At 41.9% G+C, this 9,836-nt stretch overlaps 1 protein-coding gene across 1 annotated transcript; it reads left to right on the top strand.

Moving 5' to 3' along the window:
- The first annotated feature begins 3,002 nt into the window (after nt 1-3,002).
- Nucleotides 3,003-9,328, top strand: LOC135557524 (katanin p60 ATPase-containing subunit A1). Its single transcript, XM_064990849.1, has 11 exons — nt 3,003-3,218; nt 3,593-3,755; nt 3,864-4,009; nt 4,375-4,564; nt 4,925-5,040; nt 5,153-5,258; nt 5,362-5,520; nt 5,665-5,791; nt 7,653-7,787; nt 7,872-7,998; nt 8,238-9,328. The coding sequence occupies exons 2-11, from the start codon at nt 3,594-3,596 to the stop codon at nt 8,434-8,436; spliced, it is 1,467 nt and encodes a 488-aa protein (XP_064846921.1). The 5' UTR covers nt 3,003-3,218; nt 3,593; the 3' UTR covers nt 8,437-9,328.
- The last annotated feature ends 508 nt before the right edge of the window (nt 9,329-9,836 follow it).

Here is a 9,836-nt window from a genome sequence, read left to right as displayed (position 1 = left end):
GCCAACTCCTGGACAGTCTGTGGTGCAACGCCACGTTGGTGGATGGAGCGAGACACGATGTCCCAGATGTGCTCAGTTGGATTCAGGTCTGGGGAACGGGCGGGCCAGTCCATAGCATCAATGCCTTCCTCTTGCAGGAACTGCTGACACACTCCAGTCACATGAGGTCTAGCATTGTCTTGCATTCGGAGGAACCCAGGGCCAACCGCAACAGCATATGGTCTCACAAGGGGCTACCTCTGGCGAGCACATGGATGGCTGTGCGGCCCCCCAAAGAAATGCCACCCCACACCATGATTGACCCACCGCCAAACCGGTCATGCTGGGGGATGTTGCAGGCAGCAGAACGTTCTTCACTGCATCTCCAGACTCTGTCACGTCTGTCACATGTGCTCAGTGTGAACCTGCTTTCATCTGTGAAGAGCACAGGGCGCCAGTGGCGAATTTGCCAATCTTGGTGTTCTCTGGCAAATGCCAAAACATCCTGCACGGTGTTGGGCTGTAAGCACAACCCCCACCTGTGGACGTCCGGCCCTCATACCACCCTCATAGAGTCTGTTTCTGACCGTTTGAGCAGACACATGCACATTTTTGGCCTGCTGGAGGTCATTTTGCAGGGCTCTGGCAGTGCTCCTCCTGCTCCTCCTTGCACAAAGGCAGAGGTTAGCGGTCCTGCTGCTGGGTTGTTGCCCTCCTACGGCCTCCTCCACGTCTCCTGATGTACTGGCCTGTCTCCTGGTAGCGCCTCCATGCTCTGGACACTACGCTGACAGACACAGCAAACCTTCTTGCCACAGCTCGCATTGATGTGCCATCCTGGATGAGCTGCACTACCTGTGCCACTTGTGTGGGTTGTAGACTCCGTCTCATGCTACCACTAGAGTGAAAGCACCGCCAGCATTCAAAAGTGACCAAAACATCAGCCAGGAAGCATAGGGACTGAGAAGTGGTCTGTGGTCACCACTTGCAGAACCACTCCTTTATTGGGGGTGTCTTGCTAATTGCCTATAATTTCCACCTGTTGTCTATTCCATTTGCACAACAGCATGTGAAATTTATTGTCAATCAGTGTTGCTTCCTAAGTGGACAGTTTGATTTCACAGAAGTGTGATTGACTTGGAGTTACATTGTGTTGTTTAAGTGTTCCATTTATTTTTTTGAGCAGTGTATATGGAGTAAAAAGTACAGTACATTTAGGAATGTAGTGAAGTAAATGGTAAAGTTGTCAAAAATAGAAATAGCAGATAAAACATCAGCTGGCGCACACCCAGAAAATAGTTTGTGTGGAGGTGCTGACTAACGGCGATTAAACTGTAAACTATCAAAAGATTATACACTGCATGTATAATCTCCAAAAATGTAATGGCTATTCACCAACGTTTCGGCATCACTGTGCCTTCCTCAGGGTGTAATATAAATAGTAAAATATAAATAGTAAAGTATAGATACCCAAAAAACAACTTAAGTAGTACTTTCAAGTATTTTTACTTAAGTACTTTACACCACTGCCAATGTATCGTCCATGTAAAAAAAAAACTGTCTGATTAGGGTGAATAATATCCGACAATACCTTTTAAATTCTATGTGCTATGCATTTTGCTAGAATTTTTGCATGACAACACTGAAGTGTAAGCAGCCTCCAATTTTTGAAACCGACTGGATTATTATATTTACCACTTGGTTCCTGTTTCAGGAATAATGAAATCAGACCTTCTTGCTGAGTATCTGATAATCTACCATTTTTATAGGAATGTTTAAAACATATTAATAATGGTCCTCTGAGTACATCAACAAAGGTTTGGTATACCTTAACTGGTATGTCATCCAGCCCTGGAGTTTTCCCGGACTTAAAGGCTTTAATAGCATCAAGAAGTTCCTCCTCTGTAATGTGGCCTTCACATGAGTCTACAGCTGTTAATTTTACTTTATTAATAGAAAAAAAATCCATAGAATTAACTTTGGTTAGTGGAGATGGAGGAGACTGAAATGAAAACATATGCTTAAAGTACTTTGCTTCCTCTTTCAAAATATTATTTCATGGATCATGGGTGACTCCGTCATTAGTTTCAGTAAATCAGTTTTGGTAGCATTTCTATGTTGAAGATTAAAAAAGAGCATTTTTCTTCATATTCCATCCAGTTTGCTTTATTTTTTAAAATATATTACATTTGATCTTTCTTGAATTAGACCATTTCCTTTTGTTTTTCCCCTAACTTATTCTGCCTCTATGGTACAGTTGTAGTCATTCTATTTCTTTTGTTAATATGTACTCTTTGACCTAAATTGCCTTTGTTTTAGAGATGAGCATAGAATTGCATGGCTTCTAAAGGCACATTTAAAAGTGGTTTTAAATATACTTAAGTATCACAAGTAAATGTAATTGCTAAAATATACTTAAGTATCAAAGTAAAAGTATAAATCATTTCAAACTCCTTATATTAAGCAGATCGAATGTTTTCTAAATTACAGATTACAGATAGTCAGGGGCACACTCCAACACTAAGACATCATCGACAAACAAAGCATTTGTGTTTAGTGAGTCCACTAGATCAGGTGTAGTAGGGATAACCGGGGATTTTCTCGGGATAAGTGTGTGAATTGTCCTGTTAAGCATTTAAAATGTAACACTGACTTTTCGGTGTCAGGGAAAATGTATGGAGTAAAGAGTACATTATTTTCTTTAGGAATGCAGTGAACTAAAAGTAAAAGATGTCAAAAATATAAATTAGTAAAGTACAGATACTCTCCCAAAATCTACTTAAGTAGTACTTTAAAGTATTTTTACTTAAGTAATTTACACCACTGTCCCTGATTAGTGGGGAACAATGAAAACACGCAGTGGAACTCGCTTCGAGGTCTCGAGTTGTGTTTGAGAGTACCACACAAATCAAAATCTGTTCACCCAAAGGTGTAAGAGGGTCACATTTGTATTTTAACGTGTTGTATCTGAAAGAGTTAAAATAATGCAGCTGTTGCTGCGGTTCCATTTCTGATTCCAGTTCAGGATATGACGCCTGAGTTGACAGCTTCAAACGTTCATAGGCGGGTGTGTTGTCGGGTTTCGGTGTGGTTTTAGCTCTTTTTGTCAGACGAAAAGAAATGTAATTAACGTTATATATTTTTGCCATTTTAAAACGCTTGACTCGATTTGTTTCAGTCCTTGGGTGCGGTTCTACACTTTTTGTGTCGTATTTTGTTTTTTTACATCAATGCAACAGGTGGGTGTAGCTAGCAAACTAGCATGCTAAAGAAGTTTGGGAGTTAGTTTGTAGTTGCTAATTTGACATGAAATGTGTTTTTATGTGCCAGTAACGTTATGTAACAAATACTTTTGCTAGTTTTATTGCTGGTATTTTCTAAATTGTGATATTCGTTCATCTGAAACGTGTTAGTTAACAAACTAGCCAAGTTATGCTAAGCTAACAATCCGATATCATTCAACTCCCTGTCACAGCTGGCATCTTCATGTCCATCTTGTGCCATTTAATGTTTTGTTTTACAGGGTCTCTGTTGTTATGCCTTCTGGGGAGAACTGCATTATAACATCACAAAAAACATCACTTTAATCTAATAAAATGTTTAATCTCCCTAGAATGAGTCTGCATGAGATCAATGAAAACGTGAAACTTGCTCGAGAGTACGCTTTGCTTGGGAACTACAGTTCTGCTATTGTTTGTTATCGGGGAGTACTTGAACAAATCAAGAAATACCTTTTCACAGTACGGGACAGTAGCTTCCAACAGAAATGGCAACAGGTAAAATCTATGACATTTGTCATTGTTAAACCTAAGTTTGTTTGATTGGAACAGAGTTTTGGTCAGCAAATGTGCCTTTCTAATGTTGCTATTGACATTTCTTTACAGGTATGGCAAGAGATAAACGAAGAAAACAATCAGGTTCAAGAAATAATGACAACTCTAGAAAGTTTTCAACTGGAGACCACCCCGTCCAAGCCACCAAGTAATCAAGATGACATTAATGACATATGGCCTGTACAAGTAGAGCGCAGGTACAGCATGGACTCCTTTCACACAGATTTCTATTCTAGTGTATATATTTAGAGACCAAGTCATTCATTTACTTGGAAAATATATTCAAGTTTTCTTGTCTTTGCATTAGTATCTGATGGGGTTTGCACTTTGGTTAGTAAGAGGGGAGAATAAGCTGTTTGTCTGAAGAAAATAACTTAATGATCCAGTCATATGAGTGAGATTAGTGCTCAGAGTGCCTGGTAGTGGCCTGCTCTTTCAGCACTCACAAAGGCACCCACTTGATGTCCAAATGTCATCTTTTAAGATACAAACTAGCTGAACCTAAAAGTATTATTTGGTGTGTTTAGGCTGATTGATGTACTATTCCCTTCTTTCCTTAAAGAGCGTCTCCTCTTCCGGTTAGGAGGCCCCCGGTTCCCTACAAAGACAGTAAACCACACAACAACCGCCTGAGTGTGGCCGGTGTACGGGCTCAGCATCGCCAGTCACCACGTGGGGCCAATGGGGACCGAGCCAAACCTTTGAAGGGCAAGGAAAAAAAAGAGCCCCCAGCCAAACCAAAAGACGACAAGGTAAATGACAATGTACCATCAAGGGCTCAAATAGGGGCCGAAAGATTCTTTGTAACACCCTTACATAATACACACATAGACCACTCCTACCACAAGGAGGATTATCTTTTCATTGTAAACGCACAAATATAAAGGTTCAACATTATAAATGATCACTGTCCCAGGGAAAATGTCTAATGCTTTGCCTGGCATTACCCAACCTTAACTTGAAAGCTATTTGCACTGTTGACCAAACATTGTTCACTCTGTTTACTTAAAATCATCACCACCTTGTCAGTCTGGTTCCTGGAATAGAGCGAGCCTCTGCTACACAGTGAGCCCCCTCAGGGCTGACAATCTTCCTGTATGTTTCCCTTGCAGAACAAAGCTGAAGTCTCAGAGAAAGAGGTGAAGCGGTTTGACGGACAAGGATATGACAAAGACCTTATTGAGGCCCTGGAGAGAGACATCATTTCACAGAACCCCAATGTCAAATGGTATGTTTGACTGGCTATCAATTAACCTCCAGGATTATCCTAAAAATATAACTTATGTTTCTCGCTGTAAGAGTCGTCTAACAGGAAATATTTTTCCCCCCAATGCCTATAGGGATGATATTGCAGACTTGGAAGAAGCAAAAAGGCTTTTGAAAGAAGCTGTTGTGCTACCCATGTGGATGCCAGAGTTTTTCAAAGGAATACGAAGACCGTGGAAGGTATACATCGAAGCCCAAGGCCCACTTGATTTATATATTATTTGGATTGGTTGATATGATGCCTTGCTAATATGTGGTGTATTCATGTGCAATATTTTCTTAGGGTGTGCTTATGGTGGGTCCTCCAGGCACAGGAAAGACTCTTCTGGCCAAAGCCGTTGCCACAGAGTGCAGAACCACATTCTTTAACGTCTCGTCTTCTACTCTCACTTCCAAGTACAGAGGAGAGTCTGAAAAACTTGTCCGCATTCTATTTGAAATGGTAAGGTTCTGCCTCATCAGCTCCTCTGCCCGTGCAGTACATTTTTCTTCCTGAAAGAGAGAACCGGCGGCATCATATTACGAAAATGTGAAAAGGCTGTTTTTGAGGTGTGGCTCTAAAGTGTTTATTTTCTCCTCTGAACAGGCCCGGTTCTATGCCCCCACCACCATATTCATTGATGAGATTGACTCCATGTGCAGCCGCAGAGGAACGTCAGAGGAACATGAGGCTAGCCGGCGGGTGAAGGCAGAGCTGCTGGTCCAGATGGATGGTACAGTAACAGCAGCCACTCTGCTTAATTGGGAGGCCAAATTAATTAAATCAAATCAGTTTGTCACATGCGCCGAATACAACAGGTGTAGTAGACCTTACAGTGAAATGCTTACTTACAGGCTCTAACCAATAGTGCAAAAAAGTTATTAGTTGAACAATAGGTAGGTAAAGAAATAAAACAGTAAAAGACATGCTATATACAGTAGCGAGGCTATAAAAGTAGCGAGGCTACATACAGACACTGGTTAGTCAGGCTGATTTGAGGTAGTATGTAGATATGGTTAAAGTGACTGCATATATGATGAACAGAGTAGCAGTAGTGTAAAAGAGGGGTTGGTGGATGGGACATAATGCAGATAGCCCAGTTAGCCAATGTGCGGGAGCACTGGTTGGTCGGCCCAATTGCGGTAGTATGTACATGAATGTATAGATAGTTAAAGTGACTATGCATATATGATGAACCGAGAGTAGCAGCAGCAGAAAAAGCGGGGTTGGGGGGCACACAATGCAAAGAGTCCAGGTAGTCACTTAATTACCTGTTCAAGAGTCTTATGGCTTGGTGGTAAAAACTGTTGAGAAGACTTTTTGTCCTAGAATTGGCACTCCGGTACCGCTTGCTATGCGGTAGTAGAAAGAACAGTGTATGGCTAGGGTCTTTGACCATTTTTAGGGCCTTCCTCTGACACCGCATGGTGCAGAGGTCCTGGATGGCAGGCAGCTTAGCCCCAGTGATGTACAGGGCCGTACGCACTACCCTCTGTAGTGCCTTGCGGTCAGATGCCGAGCAATTGCCGTACCAGGCAGTGATGCAACCAGTCAGGATGCGCTCGATGTTGCAGCTGTAGAACCTTTTGAGGATCTCAGGACCCATGACAAATCTTTTCAGTCTCCTGAGGGGGAATAGGCTTTGTCGTGCCCTCTTCACGACTGTCTTGGTGTATTTGGAGGGGACTGAGCACGCACCCCTGGGGCGCTCCAGTGTTGAGGATCAGCGTGGCAGATGTGTTGCTACCTACCCTCAACACCTGGGGGTGATCCAGTTGCAGAGGGAGGTATTTAGTCCCAGGATCCTTAGCGTAGTGATAAGCTTTGAGGGCACTATGGTGTTGAACACTGAACTATAGTCAATGAATAGTATTCTCACATGTGTTCCTTTTGTCAAGGTAGGAAAGGGCAGTGTGGAGTGCAATAGAGATGGCATCATCTGTGGATCTGATTGGGCGGTATGTAAATTAGAGTGGGTCTAGGGTTTCTGGGATAATGGTGTAGATGTGAGCCATTACCAGCCTTTCAAAGCACTTCGTGGCTATGGATGTGAGTGCTACGGGTCTGTAGTCATTTTAAGCAGGTTGCCTTTGTGTTCTTCGGCACAGGGACTATGGTGGTCTGCTTGAAGCATGTTGGTATTACAGACTCAATCAGGGACATGTTGAAAATGTCAGTGAAGACAACTGCCAGTTGGTCAGCACACACACAGTTTTCTTGATCTTCTGATCTTGTGTGAAGATAATGTTTTATACACTGATCTTTACAGGAAACCTACTGATCGTAACAGTTTGTTGAGGGCTGATAGTTGTCACCCACTTCCCTTGAAAAACAGTGACTGATGTGGTCTACTGCTCAATGCCATTGGAAGAATCCCGGAACATGTTCCAGTCTGTGATAGCAAAACAGTCCTGTAGTTTAGCATCTGCTTCATCTGACCACTTTTTTTATAGACCGAGTCACTAGTGCATGCACCACTGGTACATGCACTATTCATGTCTCTACAACAATGTTTATTGCCCAATAGATTGTACCCTAAATACATAGCACTGATAATATCACTTTGATTGTTTATGGGATTTTATGCTGTTTAGGTGTGGGAGGAGCATCAGATAATGAGGATCCCTCTAAGATGGTGATGGTGCTGGCAGCCACTAACTTTCCCTGGGACATCGATGAGGCTCTGAGGAGACGTCTGGAGAAGAGAATCTACATCCCTCTGCCTTCAGGTCAACAATCATTGGAACACGGTTTTCCTGAAATATATATATTTATGTTCACAATGGTGTGACTATGGCTTGTTTTCTCTGCAGCCAAGGGCAGAGTGGAGCTGCTGAGGATCAACCTAAAGGAGCTGGAGCTGGCCAATGATGTGGATATGGCAAAGATAGCAGAGCAGAGTGAGGGCTACTCAGGAGCAGACATCACCAATGTGTGCAGGTAAGGCCTTATTTTTTTCAGGTTTAGTTTTTTAAGCGAACAAAAACCAGTCGTAAATAAACACTTGCGTATTTGTTCAAATACAGTGATTCAGCTGAGACTATCACTGATTTGAAAATGAGATGCGTCTTCAATTAGGAAATAATGGTGGAATGAACCACTTCACCTTATGTGATATGAGAGTAAAGTCAGGTGTGTTCCACTGCCTTTAGTAAACACTATGTCCATTACATCTGTAGGGACGCCTCTCTGATGGCCATGCGGCGAAGGATCGAGGGGCTGACGCCAGAGGAGATCCGTAACATCTCCAGAGACGAGATGCACATGCCCACCACCATGGAGGACTTTGAGTCTTCTCTGAAGAAAGTGTCCAAGTCTGTATCAGCGTCCGATCTAGAGAAGTATGAGAAGTGGATTGAAGAGTTTGGCTCCTGCTGAGAGTTAATCAGGAAGCCTGCAGGGGATTTGGTGGGATGCTCAGTTGATATTCTGGGAACAATAATTTAACTGTAATGGTTTCCCTGTCTTTGTAAATTATTTATATCTTAGGCTAGGTGATGCGAAATGCCTTAAAGTAGGGTAACCATGCACCTAAGTAAGCTGTTCTATAAAGGCCCAGGAGTGCTGGAACAAAGACTGTTGAAAACCAAATGATTCTCTGATTTCTGTTTTATTATAGCTCAATTTACACTAGATTAGCCTTTAAGTTAGTTCATTCGCACTACCAGGTCTCATGACAGCAAATTCTATGTTCATTTCTATTTCAATTGAACACCTTTGCTACCAAAGTATCCAGTGTCTTTGGGTTTTATCAGATGTGCTACTGCTATCAGTTAATCAAAGATACACTACCAGAAAACATTTATGACCTTGATTTAATTTCTAAATATGTATTTAGGGAACCAACTGGTTCTACCCACATTTTGTGGATGTGAATTTATATACCAATCATAGAACACTAACCATGTCTTAATAAAGCTATAAAAGTCAAATATTACTTGCATTGACAAGGCTTCCATGTGCTTTATTTGCATGTAACCTGGCTGTATTGTGTAGCGTGAATGTCACGAACATTACAGAAACATTTATTGAGCAGCATTTGGGAATTCAATGTAGTTTTGATTAGAATGAAAATACATTATGCACACAAGTCATGCTCCCATGCTTCAGTACAACAAGACTGAAATGGAATTGAGGCACCATAGAAGCAACAAAAAGGTAAAATAACTTACGTTCTTCACCCATTCATTGAAGTTCAAATCGGCATGCAGTTTCCGTGACCGCCAACTGCATAGGCAGAAAGTCAATGTGCCAAGGCCCCATTCAATGCCATGCGTACGTCAACCAGGAGCCTAGCCTTGAATCACATTGATACAATTATATTTTGGTCATGCCTTTGAGGCAAACCAGCCAATATGATACTAGGAGAAGAGTAGGTCTGACTATAACTATATTGAGACAAGATGCGCTTTATAAAAAGGTCATAAGTGTCACCATTTTCATTAATTGCAAAGAACATCCGTTAACCATATTCAGTTCAAATGCATACAAACAGGCATTTATTAAAGCAGCGGGGGCTTATTCTGTAAGTGCAATGTTTCCAGAGTGAACATAATTGGAATGTAAAGACTGGAAATGAATCTCTTCTCCAGTTCATGTCCATGCTATACTTTCTAGGTCTATCTTCTGTGACAGAGAGCCAAGTGAATATGCCCCAGAGGTCGCGCCACTGTAGGAACTGTCGTCTCAAACAATTGAAATGGTTAGATTTCATATTTGATCATTATTCTGCACTGCACTTATGGGTGCAAGACTAGGCCTTCCTGTCCATTTTATGA

The sequence above is a fragment of the Oncorhynchus masou genome, chromosome 16 (genome assembly GCF_036934945.1).
Source record: "Oncorhynchus masou masou isolate Uvic2021 chromosome 16, UVic_Omas_1.1, whole genome shotgun sequence".
NCBI lineage: Eukaryota > Metazoa > Chordata > Actinopteri > Salmoniformes > Salmonidae > Oncorhynchus > Oncorhynchus masou.
The sequence above is the reverse complement of the archived record's forward strand: the minus strand, read 5'-3'. Positions and strand labels throughout refer to the sequence as shown.

Excerpts from the sequence above, each read along its gene's own strand:
- LOC135557524 (XM_064990849.1), top strand. The coding sequence starts at position 3,594 with ATGAGTCTGCATGAGATCAATGAAAACGTGAAACTTGCTCGAGAGTAC. Across the intron at positions 3,756-3,863 it reads TCCAACAGAAATGGCAACAG|GTATGGCAAGAGATAAACGA; the intron begins GTAAAATCTATG and ends ATTTCTTTACAG. Across the intron at positions 7,788-7,871 it reads CTACATCCCTCTGCCTTCAG|CCAAGGGCAGAGTGGAGCTG; the intron begins GTCAACAATCAT and ends TTTTCTCTGCAG.